Source organism: Andrena cerasifolii, chromosome 11 (genome assembly GCF_050908995.1).
Source record: "Andrena cerasifolii isolate SP2316 chromosome 11, iyAndCera1_principal, whole genome shotgun sequence".
Taxonomy (NCBI): Eukaryota; Metazoa; Arthropoda; class Insecta; order Hymenoptera; family Andrenidae; genus Andrena; species Andrena cerasifolii.
Window position 1 is genome coordinate 11410790 of NC_135128.1, and position 20920 is coordinate 11431709.

General features: G+C 40.8%; 6 protein-coding genes across 10 annotated transcripts in view; 3 read left to right on the forward strand and 3 right to left on the reverse strand.

Annotated features, from left to right (window-relative positions):
* The window catches only part of Exex (motor neuron and pancreas homeobox extra-extra), a 153468-nt gene that overhangs the window by 110071 nt on the left and 22477 nt on the right, over positions 1 to 20920 (forward strand). The window lies entirely within an intron of this gene.
* Positions 630 to 4043, reverse strand: LOC143374677 (uncharacterized). The gene is made up of 4 exons (XM_076822999.1): positions 3791 to 4043; positions 1168 to 3708; positions 943 to 1092; positions 630 to 867 (listed from the first exon to the last, which is right to left on the reverse strand). Exons 1-4 carry the CDS (start codon positions 3963 to 3965, stop codon positions 812 to 814), a joined length of 2922 nt encoding a protein of 973 aa, XP_076679114.1. The 5' UTR covers positions 3966 to 4043; the 3' UTR covers positions 630 to 811.
* On the forward strand, positions 4554 to 7207 carry LOC143374696 (PI-PLC X domain-containing protein 3). Of its 3 annotated transcripts, none has more exons than XM_076823032.1 (4): positions 4554 to 4605; positions 4678 to 4945; positions 5022 to 5188; positions 5942 to 7207. In XM_076823032.1, exons 2-4 carry the CDS (start codon positions 4791 to 4793, stop codon positions 6802 to 6804), a joined length of 1185 nt encoding a protein of 394 aa, XP_076679147.1. In that variant the 5' UTR covers positions 4554 to 4605; positions 4678 to 4790; the 3' UTR covers positions 6805 to 7207. The 3 variants fall into 3 exon arrangements, with proteins under 3 accessions (XP_076679147.1, XP_076679149.1, XP_076679148.1); XM_076823034.1 differs by having other exon boundaries at positions 4561 to 4605; positions 4748 to 4945; XM_076823033.1 differs by lacking the exon at positions 4554 to 4605 and having other exon boundaries at positions 4634 to 4945.
* Positions 6960 to 20673, reverse strand: LOC143374692 (PAT complex subunit CCDC47). Of its 3 annotated transcripts, XR_013086731.1 has the most exons (5): positions 9174 to 9327; positions 7978 to 8971; positions 7728 to 7899; positions 7239 to 7654; positions 6960 to 7137 (listed from the first exon to the last, which is right to left on the reverse strand). XR_013086731.1 is itself a non-coding variant. In XM_076823026.1 (4 exons), the coding sequence occupies exons 2-4, from the start codon at positions 8964 to 8966 to the stop codon at positions 7415 to 7417; spliced, it is 1401 nt and encodes a 466-aa protein (XP_076679141.1). In that variant the 5' UTR covers positions 8967 to 8971; positions 20520 to 20673; the 3' UTR covers positions 6960 to 7414. The 3 variants fall into 3 exon arrangements, 2 of the variants coding, with proteins under 2 accessions (XP_076679141.1, XP_076679140.1); XM_076823026.1 differs by lacking the exon at positions 9174 to 9327 and adding an exon at positions 20520 to 20673 and having other exon boundaries at positions 6960 to 7654; XM_076823025.1 differs by having other exon boundaries at positions 6960 to 7654.
* Positions 11117 to 13913, forward strand: Klp68d (kinesin-like protein 68D). The gene has a single exon (XM_076823009.1). The coding sequence runs from the start codon at positions 11117 to 11119 to the stop codon at positions 13307 to 13309; it is 2193 nt and encodes a 730-aa protein (XP_076679124.1). The 3' UTR covers positions 13310 to 13913.
* Positions 13588 to 20500, reverse strand: LOC143374673 (uncharacterized protein CG7065-like). The gene is made up of 6 exons (XM_076822986.1): positions 19918 to 20500; positions 19037 to 19146; positions 18027 to 18748; positions 17735 to 17838; positions 17543 to 17651; positions 13588 to 17384 (listed from the first exon to the last, which is right to left on the reverse strand). The coding sequence occupies exons 2-6, from the start codon at positions 19106 to 19108 to the stop codon at positions 14645 to 14647; spliced, it is 3747 nt and encodes a 1248-aa protein (XP_076679101.1). The 5' UTR covers positions 19109 to 19146; positions 19918 to 20500; the 3' UTR covers positions 13588 to 14644.

Consider the following 20920-nt stretch of genomic DNA (forward strand, 5'->3'; position numbering starts at 1 on the left):
TGATTCGAAATTTTTCGAAATTTTCCGATCGAGGTACTCCAGTTCCCGAGAAGGTACGTAATTTCGAGCTTACATTATATATCTAAAATCAAGAACTGATTCACGTACTGATTTTATTTGTGTATCCCAGGGAGAATGTTTCATACACCGATAACAATCATTTTTATATACCTTTCATATATCGCAAATAATCGTAGGCGGAACCCCTATCTCCACATTTGTTCACCGAAAGCGGGGATACACTTAAAGATAACAAGGGTAGGAAATTCAGAGTAGCGTCGGAGGAAGCACTATCATAATTCGATATTAACACAGATGTCTTACTTTACAATTATTCATGGTGAACATGGTGTACAATTTTGTTAGTGTGTTATATAGAAATAGATATAAGAGTGAAATGTAAAGAAAGTAACGAGAATTATAACTCTTACTGTATAGTGCATAGTATAGAAAGAAATCTGTAACATATTTGTAAATATACAAAATATTTGCATTGTGCGTAAATACTATTTTGATCCGATTTATACAAAATATATGATATATTAAAAATTTAGTGTCTACGTTCGTTTAATGAATTATTATTATATACCATTTACAGGAAGGTAAAAGCAAATGAAAACGTTCAAATAAACATCGTGTGAAAAACATGTATTTAAAGTAATGATAGAAGTCAAACATTAATAATTTAATAACTTTTGAACCCTCATATACGAAATGAAACGAGATTGTTGGGTTGCTTATTTTTGGTTTATGGAACTGTTTCGATAAAATAAATTCATTTACAAAATCGAAGTCTTTAAATAAAATTGCTTCAAATCAATGACGATGATGCCCTTCGATTTTGCGATCTTCGAATCCGTGCAGGAACTGTAATAAATATGTATTAACATGCAATTATAAATGTCGATGCTAAATAAAAGTTGAGAAACAAAAAATAATTACGCTTCTCTGGGGTGTCCCATGATATAAGATCTTCTGAGATCTTACTCCTCCTTTTCTTTTCAATGGATTGCAATCTACTGGAGCTGGCTCTAACATGAGGTGTCATAGGTAGTACTTGTTTATTTTCTATGCTGCCATTACACTCTTTCTCTGGAAATAAGTTGCATTTATAAATATCGTTTACCCAGTACAAAGTATCGTGAGTCTATTAAGGATTGCCTTTACCAGAAAATTTAACACTTCTTCTGGTATATCTCCTGTTATCACTGTTTCCATTCAAATCCATGTTATCCATAGCACTCTCTAACTCTGATTTTCGATTTTCATTATCTTTCGACCTAACTTTGAGAGAACTTTTTCTTTTCGCTTTCGAAGGAGTTTTATTTTCCTTCTGCTCTGGTTCCTTTAGTTTCTTGGCTACTTTTTTCAAACTTATCTTATCTATAGGCTCATCATTCGTTTGAATAATGCTCCTATTTCTCAAAACTCTCACACTCTCATTATGCAGATACGTTCGTTCTTCTTTTATAGAGGTATACTTCCCTGATTCAAGTTTCAACGCATCCAGCTCTGCATTGCCTTTTATTTTTGTGACTAACACAAATGGTGTAATATTCACCAGTGAAATTTTGTCAGTTGTTTCATTACTTTCATCCAAAGCATCTTGCCTTGGAAATCGACTCCTGTACGATGTACTTTGGCTTGTATTATCACCCACAGAATTTCTTAAGCCAGAATACTCCTTGGCATCGTGATCACCCTCAGCTTCTTCAGAACTGCTGTCATCGAAGTTAAGTTGTTTCGCACTGTTAATTGGTACTTCCTGGTCAATGCTGTCGAGATCAAAACTATCTATTCTTGCCAATGCTGTAGCTAAATCAAGTTTTGTTTGTACCTCTTCATCAACTGGTACCTCATTTAAACACACATTATCATTAAAATTAACCGTATACGTTGATTTCATAGAAGAATTTTCTTTAGTTAAGGTCTTCGATGGTTTTAGTATACTTTTTATCGGTGTTTGATCCGAGTTAATGTAGGATATCGAGTTATCCAATTGGACATCCGGTGTTTTACACATTTGGCTTACTTTTATTACGGTTAAGGGACTCCTCATTCTTTCTCTGTCAGATAATTGCACTTTTACTAACAAGTTTGACTTTAACTGTCCAGTGTTGGAAGGTGTAAACCTCCTTTTGTCAAGACCAACACTACCTGATGTAGATCTTGTTCTGTACTTTCCGCTAGGACTGTTTTCGGTTTTGTCAGATGTATTATTTAAAGTTCCATGATTTGTAACATTAAGCTCTCCTGCGTCATCTTTATCTTCCGTTTTCTGTGAAAGCTTTTTTTTCTTTTCTCGCAAGAAAGCTCTGAGCGAACTCGGTTTTGTAGATACCACTTTCTTTTTTCTCATGGTAGCTTTTTTCTTACCAATAGACTTGCTAACAGGTGGTTCGTCTTCTTTCCAGCCTTGCGTACGAAGTTTTTCTAACTTTTCGAACCGTGTATCGCAGTCCCTTATTTGCATATACATCATGTCCCAGAATCCTTGCAAGTCTTTACATGTAACTAACATTTCACCTTTCCCTGTTTCACAATCGGTCACTAACCCACGGAATCTCTCAAACTTTTTACATATTAACAACTTCGTTTGGCCGATAGCCTGATGAATTAGATACTGCGCATCTTCTGTGATCGTAGGTTCATCCTTCATCGCCGCCCACTCTTCGCACAATTCATTTAATCTCTTTATTTCCCTATTGAGGAGGAATTGGAAATACTGTGCTGTACGTTCTTCGTCCTCAATTGATATATTCAAATTTTTCATTACAGTATCCTTCGTGGGAATGTCACTACCTGGCGAGGGGCCGATACTAAAACCACGCCGTAATTGCTGCTCTTTCCTGGCGTTCCTTTTTCCCCGACTAGAAACAATGTACGGCGAAAAGAAGGCTGGTTCAGTAGGGCTTGGTGTTATAGTTGTATTATTACTTGGAGACAGTAATGCTTCTTCTACTACACTGTTATTATCAATTACTTCGTTTTCTGCCTCCGCCTTATTGTTACTTCTCGCGATAGGACTGCCATTTTTGCTACTGTTTCTGAACGAATTAGGCTGTTCGTCTTCGTCGGAAGACAATTTCAATCTTAAAGATTCAGAACTCTCCTCTGCATTATCAATATCTGTTTCTTTATCAACTAATGACGCATCATGGCTTGTAGTATTAAAGTGTCCGCTACAAAGTCCTATACTTTCACCTTTTCTACTCGCTCCCCTCCTTCTTGAAGTTGGTACAATTTCGCTTAATCTGAGAGGCGACGTACTGTGTGGGTCTACGCGACCAAATAGTTGCACGCAATGCAATCCTGCCGGAGGTTTAAATTTATGATTATTTGGAGCAATAGACTGTTGTTTCTTTCGATTCTTTTGCTCTTTACTTCCAGTAGAATTCAAGGTTTTTGTAATTATTGTGGAGCCTTGAGTGCAGGCTTTGCTTAGCAACCTTTTCTCTGTTGCTCTTGTAATTCGTTTAGGAGGTGTCGCTGGCATAATTGGCTTTCGTACCTTCTGATGCTGCATACTCGTGCCTGTTGCTTTATCATTGTGTGAAATAGGGGAATATATTCTATGATGAACTATTCCAGTTAGAAATGGGCGCTTCTTTTTCAACATAGTCATCTTCTTGTTCATATCCCGCTCCGCTTTCCACGACAGAAGTCGAAGCAAACGAGTTTCTCGCATAGAAGCAGTAGACTGTGGTTCTGGAATGAAATTATAATCACGCAATAAATGTCAGTGATGCGGAACACGATTTATTAAGTACAGATAGATTGTTACACAAACCTTCCTGTTGCGATACATTGGCTGAGCCGTTTGGTATATTTCGTTTTCCATTAATTACATCGGCCCTTTGTTTCTTCCGCGATTCTTCATATTCTACGGCTCGAATATTTCTACCGCCCCTCGCGTCTATAAACTTGATAGGTTTCGATTTGTACTGTTGCTGGAAGGCCGACATTTCAATTAACAGTCTATTGGAAGAATCTTCGAACCTGCTCGAACTCAACTGCCACTTCTAACGGAAAGTAATTTGAATCGGACGCACTATAAAATGGCGGCACAAATAGCAGTGCTGCCAATAATGAAAAAGGTACTATGGGGTGCGTTCAGCAGACTCAACTGTTGAGTGATTTCCCTAGATTTTACACGCGTCGACCAATGAACGTGCAACTTCAGAGTAAAATCTAGTGAGATCACCTAACAGTTGAACTGCTGAACGCACCCAATTTATGTCCTGATCGAAGCCACATATTTAGGCGGGAGACAGCGTGAGACAACGGGAGAAATCTGTCATGCGGAACTGCTGTTGTTTGAATGATATACCGTAATTTGGGAGACTTATCGACGTTTATACATTGCGCTATAGGTATTTTTATAGCTCAATGTGTTTATAGTATCGGTCTGTTCGAGAAATCGACAAAGTTTCGCCATCTCCTGTGCCCGCACACACCTGAGCGTGATGATTTAATGTGCGGCCCGAGCTTTCTCTGTAAAATGAGACTTCTTCTAGAGACTCTAGAAGAAGTCTAGACTAGAGTGGATACTTTGAAATTGACGTCACAGAGAACTGTTAAAGATCTCAGTGCGCTCCATTTCAGGTAACTGACCTATGCGCTCGCACTCTATACTGTCGACATGATGCCTATAAATGATATCGATGCATCTTATAGCCTTCTAAAGGATGCCATTTACATAGTGTGTTGGCAATATTGCGCTTTTCTAATAGCCCGATTCTCGTAGTGAACTTCTCGATTGTTGAAGCGAGGGGACGCTGAATAATTGAATGGCCGTGAGGTCGGGTTCTATGAATCTACATCATGCAGTTGTACCGTGTCGGAAGAAGGTGCAAGGTGATTGGTATGACATCACCGTGGGAACGTTAATTCGAAAAAGCGATATAAAAGATGGAGCTCGCCAACTAGCTCGCCATTCCATGTGGTGTTATATTATTCCTTCACGCGCGAGCACTCGTGGTTCTCGCTGTATGGAATCATCAAAAACATTGTTACCACAGCGAAAGCGAAGTATTTAAAGTCATGGAATACGAAAATAAGTTTGCCAGTATTTTTCCGCATAAGATCGATCGGAAAGATGGCACTCCGAGCGAGGACCTAGCGCATTGGATGACTCGACTTCCGCAAGCCTTAAAAACCGTACCCATAATACACTTGGCGATACCCGGTACGTTCAAAATATCTACACACTGAAAACGTTATCACGAACTAGAAAGTTGTATTTACAATTTACATTTCGAGTTTGAAATATGAAGGAATTTAGAATGAATTAATTTTTACTCAACTGCAGTAGCTATACTATAAATACGAAAGTATTATGAACCATAAAAGGATTTAGGATCTAATTTCACGGGGCCACACTTGATCGTGTCTTATTGTAGAACCTCCATTACCCGAGCTCCCGTTGTCCGCATGATCTACTATTCGAACATTGTCCAAACAGAGGATGACATCATAGATGCTTTCTCAATCAAAATCGCTTTCTATCCTATAAATTTCGCAATAGTGTGTGCTATCGAAAATCTCAAGCTCCAGTCTTCGTAAATGATCTTCAATCGGTTTTTTCGAAACTTTTAAGAGCAGAGCTGACTTTTCTCAACTTGATTATTCTATTTCTCACGCAAAATAACATACATATAACTGTTTCTAGCAGTTTTGCAGTTTCAATTTCTATCGTGCTGATAGGGGAACCGTTATGTGCAACAGCTTTTTCTATTCATGACTCTTATAATATAGTTTCTAATTCTACATTTACATACGATAATTTTCAACAACTATTCCTGTAACAGTTCCAATCCCCAATCCTGTCATCCGAAAACTCCCCCATCTGAATAGTCGTCTCCGTATTAAATCGCGTGATGGCCGTTCTATTAGACACGTGCAGTACGTATGCATAATATCAACTGATGACTCGTAACAGGCTCTCACAACACGATGACTTATACCATAAATCGGCGTAATGACGTGGGGCCCGACGAGCCGAGGTACATCAGGGCTCTCGGCCGTTACTGCTCGCTGGTCTCAAAACCCATTATTTTTAATTGGTCCATTACACAACACGACGATATCAAGGATCAGCTTAATGGCGGAATCCGGTACCTCGACTTACGTGTTGCTACGAAACTGGCGGACGGGGATATTTACTTTCTGCACGGCCTTTATGGATCGAAAATATATCAGCCGCTGCAGCAAGTGGCAGAATGGCTATCCTCCCACAGTAATGAAATCATCATTCTGGACTTCCAACACTTCTATTCCTTCTCAGAGATGGACCATCGCCGCCTGGTGGATACAATTTTCCGAATATTCCACAGAAAAATGTGTCCACTGGCCTCCAGCTTCGACCATATCACGCTGCAATGGTTAAATCTAGAAAAGTACCAAGTATTCGTCATTTACAGAAACGTTTACGCGCAAAGTTACTCGAATTTGTGGCCGAGCGGCCTGTGGCGTACACCGTGGCCCAACACTGTCCGTGTAAACGAACTTACAGAATTTTTGGATCTTGAACTGCAGGCGCGTCCTTTGGAAATCGGTTTTGTGTCGCAGTGTGTTCTAACTCCAGACGTTTCTTACGTGATGAAGCATCTGTGTGGAACACTTCAGAGAGATTTAGTATCGTCGGGCCAGAAAGGAATTATCACGTGGATAGATCGAAAACGCCCTGGCCAAGGTAGATTAAATATTGCTATAACGGATTTTGTATCGGATAATGGCTTCTTATTTTGTAAGAGGGTTATCGAGAGTAATAGAAAATTGTTCAATTCGCAATATTCTACCTGAAATACTTAAGTCATTTCCGAAGTGTTACTTTCATTATGCGGTTTCGATCCAAAAATTGGTGAGATAAAAATCGAAATATTTCATTTTACATTTCCTTGGAAATAGTATTTAAAGGGGTGGGTTTGGGAAGTGGATTGTGTAATAAATAATGTAAATATTGTTAAAAACAACAATTATATATATTGTTCCGATTGCTCTTTATGAAATCAAGATCACTGTAACATCGTTTTACCACATACTCAATGCCTAGTATAACTCGTTCGAAACGTTATACTAATCACGTCATAAAATAAATATTCAACAATAGCGATATATTATTAACAGGAAAACCAACTGGAAGTATATAGAAAATTAACGGAAAAAGAAAATACAAAAAGAATACAAAATTAAGTTACTTCCCAGAGATGAATTTTAAGTATACATATGTTACTTACCTATGGTCGTTTTATGTAAATTCAGTGAAATTTGATAAATGAACGTATGGTAGCGTCGAGGGATGTGTAAATGTGGCTTTACTATATGATTTGAATCGAGGGGGCAGTTTGATCGAGCAGCTTATGGTTCTTTAGAAATTTTAACAAGTTCTTTGAAATTATGTGTTCATTTCCGGTCACAACGCTTTCACTTTAAGTTGCTTCATTCTAGGCGCTCTCTTTTTCGCAAGTCTCCGTTGTTCTTTTTCTTCGTACTTTCTTTGCTTATCAGGATCTTCTTCCTGCAAGATGCGCTCCTTTTCCGCTCGGCGACGTTCTTCTCTTCGTTGCGCAGCTGCTTCTGCTCTGGCAGCGTGAGTGGTCTTTAAGAATGCTTCCTCCACCCTCAATCGATTTTTGTCAGCTTTACTTTTGCCCTAAACAACGATAATAACAAAAGATAACGTTGCGAAAGTGTTCTCGTGATCTTTCGAGAAACTTGATACAAACCTCTTTGGATAGTTTGAAGCGACGCAATTTATCTAGCAGGTAAAATGTTAGTTGCAAAAGAAGTTTCAATTTTTCTTGACCTTCTGCAGTAGCACTACGCCCCTTAATGCTTATATTTAATCCAACAAGTAAAACTCTCTTTACTTCCGGCATCGTTAATTGAGTCGTGTCCCTGAAATAAAATTAACAATATAATGTCGCGAAACAGACAATGGAAAATAATTAGTCAAATTAGCTTTATCATCCTCACTCTTGTTGCTTGGGGCCACTGAATTGATCACTGATATGTATATAATCTATATACTGCGAGAACTTTGCGAATGCTTGTAAAACTCTTGTATCTAAAATAGCTGACGCCGCTTCAGCGATTTCAGACATTATATAGAATCCCGACGGAAGACCGAACTTTTCGCCCGGTCTTTTCTCTGGGCAATAGACGCTGATATCAGCCATATCCCGTGTTAAATGCATGGCTGTCCGTTTTGTAGCCACCGCTAAGACAAAATTATCTGTCTCGTCTTTTGCTAAATCCATACGTATATGCGCTTGATCGTTCTGAGGACGCACGAGTTGTGCTAATACTGCAACTAAATCTTGCCTCTTGATCAATTTCAATTCGATTAACATGGAATCGCAACCAACTCGACCAGAACAATATAGACTGTAATGCGATTGACTTTCTTTTACTAAACCATTCTCAGATGCATCTTCGCTTGACTTTCCAACATCGCCGACGAGGGAGAAGTTATCGAGTAAGAGCTGCTTATGCTCGACGAGCCACATCTCGGCTATGCGGGCATTTTTAGCACGTCCTGCTATATAGTTCATGAAGTATACCAACAGTCCGATGATCATTAATATTTCTAAGTAAAAACTGTCCCATCTTGCACGCAAATGCAACGGTATCTTTGTAATCGTTAACGTAGATGGCTCGTCACTTTTTGGGACTGCGTTTCCACCGGCTGTGTCCACACCTTCGAACTCTTCCTCGTCGAAATGATCGAATTCACTGTCACCGTCGACGATTAGCACATCTTCTTCTTCGAAGTCTTGATTGCTATCGGATTCTGTGAACTGTTCTGTTCCACGATCATTGAGCGATTGAGCTGGCTTCTCTTCTTCGAAGTCTTCGAACTCTGCAAACTCATTGTCTTCGGGGAGTTCTTCGTGAAAATGTGCTGTGACCCATATATTTGTTGCAACTAGGATAATATGAATTACGACTAGCCACAGCTTCATTTTGTCTGAAACGAAAGGAGGCAACAAATGATCAGTCCACAATAAAGATGCGAATATATGAGAGAGAAACGGCTACATTTGCATTTATAAATATTTTCTTTTTCGCTTCTGGGATTAACAATCTTTGAATGATGTGCTATTTATCATATATCTGTATGAAGATAAGATAGAGAATTCGTTTTTATTGATCTGATACGTTACACTAACTTCAGGCTAAATTTATATAAAACGGGTCCAGTTTTTCGGCATTGATTTCACTTGTGGCTTAAACAGAACAGTTTTTCCAATAAATAATACTGCCGCAGCACCCCTTGGAGCAGGTGACTTGCACGCCACGAATCTGGCCACGAAACATAACGTCATTTCCTTGATCAAAGATTCATTACTGCATACAGGAAAAGTAATACTCTTGGTTCATAGGTATCCGTTTCGTTGATTCGTTCGAAATGCAATTTAGAATTGAATTTATCCAAAGACAGAATAGTGGAAAAAATTGTGCATGATTTAATAATCATTTAACAAAATGATCAAATACAAAACTCCACGTTCAGAGTAATAGGTTTTCCGTTACGAACGTACATATACAAGCTGTATGACAGTAACTTTAATTTTGCGATATAATACGGGTATTTAAAAAGACATCATAATGAAACAACTACAGACAGTAAAGAAATGTTTATTTCGATATTTGTATATTGGATGCGTGCTTGATCAGAAAGTACTCGGTACTTCCTGTGAAAGGTAATCACCACGCAAGCTCAGTAAGAATCAGCTGATGATTTAAATTTTACATAGATACAGTAAATGTAATACAAAACACTAGTGAACTATTACAATACCAACGCATAGATACCTAAATCTATACAACCCAAAGAATCTACTTAATTCCATCGAAATATAAAGCACATTTAATATTCAATAAAAATGTACAACTTTCCTCACAAAGGTAATAGAATTTATTAAAGCAAACTAAATTACATTCGTTATTCGACAAATAAATATCAAAAATATGATTTGTCGATAAAGCAAATTTCCTGTGGGCAAGTGCCGCAGACGGATTTCAAACGTGGCCGTCTTGAGTAAGAATACCCAACGGTTAAGCGAGAGATCGATTCAGTAGGTCCGTGGAAACGAGTGAGGGAGCTTCGTTGCGCATGCTCGACCGTAATAGCTTGTCGCTGTCAAAATACGATGCGGTTGAGTCTGTATTCCGTCACTATGAGCCGTGTATCGTCCTAGTGAGTCGCTCAAGTATCGAGTCGTGATTATCACGGAGGGTTAGCAGCAACCCTCGCAGGCCAAGATTCATCGTACGAGTAGGCATAAAAAGGGCGCGTGTTGACAGTGTGAATCGTAGAAAGCAAACAATGGATCAATACCTTGCGGAGGAGGGAAACATGCGGATGCGACGAAAAATCGTTGCTCGTTTATCGTAACGCTATTTGCACGGTGCGTGCTCGTCCTATTCAACGGCTCAGCGAGGTAAGTGCACTCCTAAGAAGCACGGCCGCGACACTCTGGCCCGTGTCACTTAGTGTTTGGTTAAGCGGTCGAACTTTCATTTCTTCTGACGCAAAAAGTGACATAGACAGCCGTTGAAAAGCGTTTGAAATAAGAAACCGAGAAATACTTGAGTTAACTGGAGCAAAATTGCGCGTGTGTACTTATGGAATTCTCGACACAAATTTCTCTCAATAATCGTGCGCTGAAGTATCGGTATTACGGGTTTCAGTCATAGCTGGTCTCTCCCCAGTGTCGCTAGTAACGAGAATGAAACTCTTCGAAAATGAAACTTTCCAACTAATTTAACCAGGTAACAGAGATAGGGTGTGCTATGCATTAAGAGCCACTCGTTCCGTAGTTACGCGAACCGGTCGATTCGTTTTCCTAGTAACGGTGGGGAATAACTTGAGAATTTCTCGCAAGATTTTTAATTCAACTTTTAACTCTCCCATCGGAGAATATTGATTTATAAACACGGGGAGAGGGTCAACCTAGGTTTTAGTTGATAAATGCATTACTTTTATTTCGCAATCCCTCGGTATTGTACGGGCCGGATTATTGATTTGGCGAAGCAGCTGAGCTTGGCTAGGTCTCGCGTTAACTGACCGTTGCGTTTGTCTGGTTGCATAGGTGAATCGATCGCCAACATGGACAAAGCGGAGAATCAAGTGAGACCCTGGAAGAAGAGGAACATGAAGTCGACGAACACGTCGTCGAACGCGTCAACGGAGGCGGTGACCCAGTGCGTTCAGGTAGTCGTGCGATGCAGACCGATGGACGAGAAGGAAGGAACCCGAGGGTACATGCGTGTGGTGGACGTGTTTCCATCCAGGGGAGTAGTCGAGATTCGTCATCCGCGGGACGATCCGTCTAGCGACAACGTGAAAGTCTTTACGTTCGATGCGGTCTACGACTGGAATTCCAGCCAACAGGACTTATACGAGGAGACGGTCAGGCCGTTGGTGTCCTCCGTTCTCGACGGCTTCAACGGCACTATTTTCGCCTACGGCCAGACTGGTACCGGGAAGACGTACACCATGGAGGGCTTGAAAAACGACCACGAGAGACGCGGCGTGATCCCGCGGTCCTTCGAGCACATATTCAATCACATTGGTCGATCAGAGAACATGCAGTACTTGGTACGAGCGAGTTACCTGGAGATCTACCAGGAGGAGATTCGTGATCTTCTGCAGCCGGATCAGAGCTTACGATTCGAGTTAAAAGAGAAGCCAGATACAGGCGTATTCGTTAAAGACCTGTCGACGTCGGTGTGCAAAAACGCCGCGGAGATACAGCAGCTGATGAACACAGGGAACCTGAACAGAACAATAGGCGCGACGAATATGAACGAGCATAGTTCTCGGTCACACGCGATCTTTCTGATCACCATCGAGATGGGATCTATCGGGGACACGGGTGGAATTCGAGTGGGTCGATTGAATCTGGTCGATCTCGCGGGCAGCGAAAGGCAGAGCAAAACTGGAGCTTCTGGTGAGAGGCTGAAAGAAGCTAGTAAGATCAACTTAAGCTTATCGGCTCTGGGGAATGTAATATCGGCCCTGGTGGATGGGAAAACCACGCACGTGCCGTATAGAGATTCGAAATTGACGCGACTGTTGCAGGATTCGTTAGGTGGCAACTCCAAGACCATCATGGTCGCGAATATTGGCCCGGCAAGTTATAATTATGACGAGACTTTGACCACGCTGCGATACGCGAACCGCGCTAAGAACATCAAGAACAAGCCAAGAATAAACGAGGATCCGAAGGATGCCTTGCTGAGGCAGTATCAAGAAGAAATCGGTCGATTGAAGGAGAAGCTGGCTCAGAAGGGTCCGGTGCAGAGGCGAAAGAAGAAGCCGAAGAGGAAGAGAGGAGACGAGACGGCGGATTCGGAGTCTGAGGCGGAGGACAGCCGGGGCGAGGATAATAAAATTGAAACGGATAAGAAGCTGATCGCAGAACAATTGAAAGCGGAGAAACAGGAAACTGAGACACTTATTATGAGAATAAAAGATCTGGAGAGCAAGATGCTTTGCGGAGGCAAGAACATCATCGATCACACGAATGAGCAGCAAAGGGCGTTAGAACAGAAGTCAGCTGAGATTGTTGAACGGAAGAAGAGGGAGGTTGAGATGCAGCAGAAACTCGAGGATGAGGAACTAACGATGCTAGGCGTGAAGGAGACGTACACGAATCTACAGCAAGAAGTGGATGTGAAGTCGAGGAAACTTAGGAAATGTTTCACCAAATTACAAGTACTGAAGCAAGAACTCGAAGACGTCACTAACGACTTCAACAGGGACAGAAGGGACTTGGAGCAAACTCAGCACGAGCTGATGAAGGAGCTGAAGTTGAAGTACCTTATAATAGAGAATTTCATTCCTGAAGAGGAGAAGAACAAAATCCTTTCGAGAATTCACCTCGACGAAGAGGAAGACTGTTGGACGGTGAAGGATCCAGAGCCATCCAGCTTGGACTTGATAAGAAGACCGACGTCTATTCCTGGTGCACGTAGGCCTGTTTCTGAATATGCGCGGATTGCATTGGCCATGGGAAGGGGTTGTCGCTACGCGGGAGAAAATATATTGAACTTAGACCTTGACATGCCCGCGAGGACAACGCTGGACTACCAGGGGCCCACCATCGCGCCAACGATTCAAGCTGTTCTGGAAGAAGCGTTGCGCGACGAGGGGGACATTGACGTGGACGCTTCGAGCGCAAAGCTCAGGTCAAAGCCACGATTGCAGTCCGCGAAAGTACGACCTAAGAGTGTTGGGAAGATCCCGCAGATTCCACCGCCCGTTTATCCAAAAACCAGGGGTCTCGTGCCGAAGTAGGAGATTTTAATACGTTCCACTACGTCTGTAAAGAAACATGTAAATATTGTACGAACTGAATCTCGGGCTTTATTCGAATTAATTTATAGAGTTCGTTGTGATACATCACACGTTATCCACTGGCATGTATCGATAAGCGCGAAATAGTTAAAAAAATCTTTATAACTCTCTAGTCAATGTGCACTGTACAGCCACGTGGTATTAATATAACGATTATTTCATTAACGTACTAATAAAACACGCAGCGTTAAACGTCCTATAATGAAAATCACAAGACATAGAATTGGAACGAATCGTTTATGTATGTTTCTTTATACAGTGAAACTTATTATTAATTTTATTACTATTAATCTTATTACTGAATATTAAGAAACATGTTCCTTGGTATGTTTATAGTTTTGCGGAGACATGAAAAACTTGTACGCTTAAAAGTATTTATACAAACGATGGTTAACGTTTACTTATTTAGTACACTTTTACAATGTTCTTTCTTTTTATTGAAAAATTACACATAACTGTTCTTGCTATCGTATATATATATATATGTGTGTATATATATATATATATCTATTTCTTTAAACATTAAAAGTGCTTGTAAAAATAACATCGTTACTCTCGACTCCTTCGATATTTTATCACGCGCATCTGAAACTAGCTAAATGATAAAGATGATAAACGTTTTATCAATGAAATTTAATTAAAATTAGCATTACATAATTGTAATTCAGTGTAGAGATGTTTCATCACTTCAATTCTCTGGTTGCTTTTACTTACTTTCTTGCCGTTGACATCGATCATTCAATAACACTCCATATTATAATATTCACGTTCACTCCACCCCATCTTAAGCAGAAAAGATTCGAGATATTTTTTCCCATAAATTTGAATCTCATCGTCGACCAAGCAAGGACATACGAGATTTGGAAAAGTATAAAAAAAATGAGATGAAAATTTCGCATGATGAACGACAAATGTCAATGTGAAATCCGTCAGTAAGTCTCGTGACAATGAAATAAACGTATTCCCAATTTCTTATAGAAATGATTAGGATACGTTCTATCTGACTTAATAATGGAAAGCTTGGTATAACTATCTATAACGAATCTTTAAACGTATTTACACTGTTAACGCATTCATTTAGAAATTAGATAAGATCATCCCAACCATTTCTACATTTCAATTAAGATTCTCGAACTAGTAACGTTTAAACCTCCCCCTAGACACTGAAATTGCATCCGAGGAAACAAAATTAGCCCGATAACAGTAAAAGTAGTCGTAGAGTCCTGTAAAAATTCAGTACACTTTTTATGAACGATTCCCAGCTTGACTGTCACTTTAATAGAAACGTTGTTGTTGCACATAGTTTCCGTATTGTTGCTGCGGTTGTTGCTGCGAATAATTTGAAGAATGTGTCCCTGGTGGACCACCGTACTGTGGCCCACCGTAATTCTGTTGAGTGGGATATTGATTCGATGGCATGGACGTTCCACTGTATTGACCCTGATTGCCTAAACCACCGTACCCTTGGTAATTATAACCATTGTCCATGTAACCCTGATTCCCACTGTAAACTTGTTGCTGGGGATAGTTTTGGTACTGCTGATTAGACATGCTTGGATAACTTAAAGGGGGGCCTTGCGGGCGGGGGCAGGGCTGCTGGGTGTTTTGCACGTACTCCTGATTATAAAAGTTCGACACGGGAGCTGCCGACGTATTAGACATCTGATCTATCGGCTTCGAGATATTCTGTTTTTCACTTCCGAGCGGCATGTGTGACTTTGGCACGTATTTGTTCGGAAGATCCCCCATTATGTTAGCTATCAGTCGTTTGGTCTCGTTCAAGATCGCATTTGGATCGTTGTTTTTCGCTAGCTCTTTAGTTCTTACAGGAGAACGTGACCTCGATTGTGATGGGGAGCGTGTCCACGATCTCGGCGAGTTCGACTCAGATTTTGAAAATGCTCGCGACTTTTTCTTCGCCTTCTCATTCTCATTGACGTTCTTATCCGCCGCTTTGTATATATCTTCGAACGTATAATCGTCATCGTCGTCAGACAGATCTATCTTCGTCTTCTGCTTCTCCTCGTTATCGTTTTTCGTCTGTTGTTCCTCCTCATCGTCATTTGCGAACATATCCAACTTGGGCTTCCACTTATCCTCTTCTTCCACGGGGTTCTGATTTCCCTTGCGCACCGAAAACGGCGAAATACTTTTCCTCGATTTAATCACCGTCTCCACTTTCTCCGGCGTCGGGGACTTTACTTTTGGCGTTGACGCTACTATGGAGGACGTGCCCAAGTTAACGAACCCCCTCAACTTTTCTACTCGAACTGGATCCGTCACCTCCAATTTCTTTAGAAAATTAATCAGCCCATGCTGTTCGTGAGAGCTCAAATCTTTGAAATTCTGTAGAAGCGATTTTAAGTCTGCGTCTGACAGACTCTCCATTTTATTAGTCTGACGTTCACCTGTGTCCGCTGCTGTTGACGCTACAGGTATAGCGATGGCGGCCTGAGGAAGAGAGGCGTTACCTCTAGCCAGTCCTTTAACGAAATCCGCGGTGGTCACCGGTTTATCAGAATTCTTCGAAGCCTCCGCCATTCCAACAACAGCATTAATAAGAGTTTCCAATTCCTCCTGTGACACGTTCGATCTGCCTTGCGCTACCAGAGCAGCTGCTATTTGCTGGGCTATAGCTACTTTGTCCACTGTACCAACGCCAGGCACGCTAACGGGTTCAGATTTAATGGTGGGTGTAATCTCTACCGGTCTAGTATAGACAGTCCTTGGAACGTAACTAGCAGCTCTGGCGGCTTCCAATTCTCGTTTCTTCTTCTTCTCCTCTTCCATTTTCTTTTTGCTCTCCGCTGCTTTATGCAACAGCTGAGCAATATTCTGTATCGCAGTTTTCGTCGGTGTGATGGCCATTTTCTCTATCATTCCCGCGAACAACTGACCCTTAAGCTTTTCCTTCACCGTTTCGAACAGCACGCTCACTTCCTCGTCGTACAGCAGCTCTTCGGCAGAGTTCGGTTTCGCTTTCTCCGCGGCCAACGCTTTCGACAGAAGGGACACTATCTTTGGCCCGAGGGAACCCAGCTGGCCTTCCAAAGCCGTGAGCAGTCTCAACAATCCGACTACTTCTAAATCTTCAGTCAATACTTCGTCAGGTATGGGACTTGGAGACTTGTCTTTCACCGGATAAGGCGTCGCGTAATGTATCGGTCTTGTACGCGGCGGAACGCCACGGGGGTAGTAACTACTACTGCCACTACTTCTGTACACACTTCCCCTGCCACGCATATACGAAGAGTACACGTATTCACGGTCCCTCGCGTCATGATGATCGTAATAATCCGTTTTAATGGTTTTCGTGCCGACGTACTCCACCTCATCATCGCTCTCCACGCGGTGTCGACTTCGTTTAGGCGGCGACCGTTCGCGCCTGCTCGACGGTGTCCACTTTTCTGGCGGCTTGTCTTCTGGCAATTCCAGTCGCTTCCGGATTTCTTCTTTTCGCTGCTGCAGCTGCTCGTTATGCATCTCGCGCATCCGTTTGTTCCAGAATTCAATCCACTCTGGCTTGAAGTCGTGTTTACTGGGATCTTTGCCTTCCGCCTGCAACTCTTTATACCGTCTGTTCCAGAATTTCTTCCATTCGTCAGGGTAAGAAGGATGTTTCTCTGGGTTCTTCTCATGGAACTTCAACGCGCGATCGAGAGTCTCCTCGGCGCGCCTAATCTGCTCGCGGTATTTGTCCCATTTGTCTCGCTCCCGAAGCGGTTCAAGGGAACGCGACCGCGAACGGCTGCGAGACCGGCTTCGATCTCGCGAATATCGGGTTTTAGTACGATACTTCCCACCTTTTTCCGCTGCACTGGCTTTGCGATTACGAACAGGTGAGCGTGATCTCGAACGCGATGGCGACGGACTACTCGATATACTTGAGAGCGACGAGAGAGACTTAGTCTCGTCAGAGGGACGTTTGGGTGACTTTTTCACAGGCTCTTCTTCTTTGTCTAATGGCTTGCGGATGCTTAATTTATCCCTCGTAAGAATACGAATCTTGAATCCCCTAAAAGGATAAAACACGGGTGTAACAGCTAAGCCTGTGTGATTGATTAACAAAGGGAATGGTTATTTTTAAATTAAGTGAAAAAGATTGAATATTCAAAATTGGGGGGGGGGGATTAGAATATTGGTATTAATGATTTTAAATACATATCAACTTACGATTTCGTAGTTTCTGGTTTAGACCCAGTTTTCTTTGGCGGTGACTTTTCACTTTTCTTGTCTTCATTTTTACGTTTATCATCCAGCTTCTCATCGGCCGGTGGAGTATCTTAATATAAAATAATCGTTGAATAATGAAATAGTTGGGGTATAAACGGTTCTTCTTAAAAATATAAATCACTGTATACTCACCTTTCTTTGAACCACTATTACCAGCCGTTTCAGTCATCTTCTCTTCAAAGTTCGTTACCCATCGCACATCGTAAACATCCATAAATGTTAATTCTGGCGTTTCCCTGCACGTAGGAAACAGCCATTGATTTTTTAAGGCAAAGCAAATTAAATAACGACGGTCATTTCCGCGCGCGTCGTTAAATCACGTAAATCGACTTTCGTAAAGCACGCGAATCGAAATGCTGAATCCGTATGACGTTCGAATGTGTACAGTTGAAAATGGACGTAAGATAAGGGTATTACGACTTACCTAAAATGATAGTCCTGATAGACTCTCTTGATGTACTGCATTTTATTCTTTTCAAATTGATGCTTGTCTACCAGCTGCGGCTGTAATCTTCCAAATCGCTCTTCGATCTTCTTAGCCACTAACACCGATATTTCATTAGCTCCACGTTTGTAATTGGGAGTACGCGGTAATTCAGTAATTGCTCGCGATATTGTTGGGAAATGTCTATTTAGATATGTTATTCTATGATTATAACTGGTAATATGAGCCATAACGGTGCGAGGATCGCCCCGTTTGTCACACAAAACGCATGTATAACTGGGTTCACACGAGTCGTTATCAATCAGTTCAAGTAGATATTCAAGACCAACGAGTGGAGAGCTTCTGTGTCGATCCAGACTCATCTGAATCGTTGTCGTTCTGGTTATTTGGTCCTCCATGCCAGGTGGTACTGGCTCCCCAGGTGCCAGTCCATCGCCAATGGCTGCTGGCTGTGCAGGTGGAGCTGTTTTTACAATATCTGATCGTTTGGACCATAATAATACTGGGTATGGCCATTCGTCTAATTTCATTTTGTGACGATTACACATATTATGATTTAATAACTTGTGAGCCCCGAACAGAGCGATATTACATATATGACACCATATATCACCATCTTCTGTTTCTGAATACACAGGCCTGAGCGTGCCATCCTCGGCTGTGACACTGCTCCTCATTAAACGCTTTCGATCATATTCTTCCTGTGAAACACAAACACCTTATAAAATCGACACAAAAGCGTGCCAGATACATAAGAGTGTATTGATAATATCCTTCGAACGAAAATTAACTTCTCGATATAAGTAAAAGCATAGATTTGCACGATAAAGAATAATTAAAAGTACGATTGTATTGAAACAGAGAATTGTTACACTTTACGTTTAGCGAACATATATTGCTGTATCCTCAAAATTCAGACTTTGTAAATTCCCTAGATATTTTTGAACAGTAATCAGATTATTCTTACGCGCAACTTCAACATGAATTACCTTCTCTTTGCCCGTTTCCGATAAATGAGAGGGATTCCGACCCTCTATGTCAAGATCATCAAAGTTCTGCATGGCTGATCCACGTCTAGGAAAAACTCACACAGCGATTTCTGAAAATATAAAACTGTTATAAGGTTTAAGAAAGATAAAAGTGCAGCATCAGGGTCGGCAGAACTAGAGAATGAGTAAGAAAAAGAGTTGTTAATTAACAAATGATTATGAAAATAAATACGTTCTGCTTATTAACAAAACCAAAGATTATTATTATATATATATATATATATATATATATATTGCCAATGTTCGGTAACGCTAGTAGACATAAAACTAAAGAAATTATATTAGATAATTTATAAGCCAACCCTGCAGCAGCAGTTATCAATTCGCTTACCATTAATTGTCCGATAAATTCTTTTATAATAAAGCTACAAATTTTAATGAACTATACTTACCAGTTCAAGTTGTACATGCTATTATATTTAAACAGTTTATATACATACATAACATTATCTATATGCAAAGTTCCCGTAAAGATAGTTTCATTCCGCTTTTAAAGTAAAGTAAATCGTAACCACAAATTTCCATTTAGAAATAGATTGCTCGGTACTTGTAATACGCGTTGCGAAATATTGCTGAAAAGACAGTTTCAGCAATATAGAGTACAAGTCATTTTTTGAGCCGAGTCTAAAGAAATTATTATAACACGCTGGATAAAATAAATCCTTATGTACTTACACGTTCAGTAACACAATCATATTTCTAAGAACATTGACACTAAATGACAATTATCCTCTGTTGTTTAATAGAAAGTCTAATCTACGTTATTACTATTATTATTTATAATTTTGCTGGAGCGTAACAATCAATCCCCAGCTACTTACCGACAGAAAGAAAATCTCATTATTCCAACAACGTCTCCAGGATTCACAAGTACCACAGAACATTAAACGGAGTGCACCATACAAAGACACTAATATCGCGCAAAGTTAAGAACTAGAATAACTTTGCGATTCGTACTTAAAAGAGACAAAACATAGCTGTTTATCTTGGAAGAAAATGGTGTTACTGTTAATTGGAATCAACACAGCTAATACAGGTAGTGCTGCGAATTTGGTTCGCAACAGGAGAATGAACAAGACATGTAAACGATGTGTGTCTTTTTATTAAGCGGTGCTTACTTAAACAAATTATGCTGCCAATAACATAAGAACAACAAAATCATGGCGAGAATCATGGAAGAACCTGTAATACGCGTAATCAACGGATTATCCGATTGAAAGGATCGAATAATACAGACGGTACACCGATTTTCACTCGCGCCGCTAGTCCACAGCGGCCAAGTGATCATAGCCAAATGGCGATCTCTTGGGTTTTAATTAATTTTCCCCGTCATATAAATATTCTTTTAATCCCCTGTGGCCACGACGGGCCGGAATTGCAGTCTCCGAAACTAATAGAACAGAAACGTGTAGGCTTGACTTACCGAATTACCAGAATACGACGGTCACATTCAGCAAATTTTGCCTCTGCAGATTTTTTTCCGTTTCAACGTTGTTTTTGATAAATTCTTTCGGTGGCCATATCGAAAGAGATATAAGTATTCAACCAGGACTGATCTGCGCATGACTGACCTGCATTCATAGGTCGTGCTTGGCAACGAATCACCTGTAGGGAACGTTTTTTTTACCAACATGTTTTTTCTGCCTTTACAACATCTGATAAAACAGTAATCATACAGCAGCGACGAAGTATAAGACAGACCTATCACAGACCAGGACCGGTATTCATAGTCGCTACTTATTCTTAAGCAAATGCTTAAGCATGCGGCAACCTGTACTAACCTACTAGCTAGTAAAGATGCTTGAGCATTTGCTTAAGAATAAG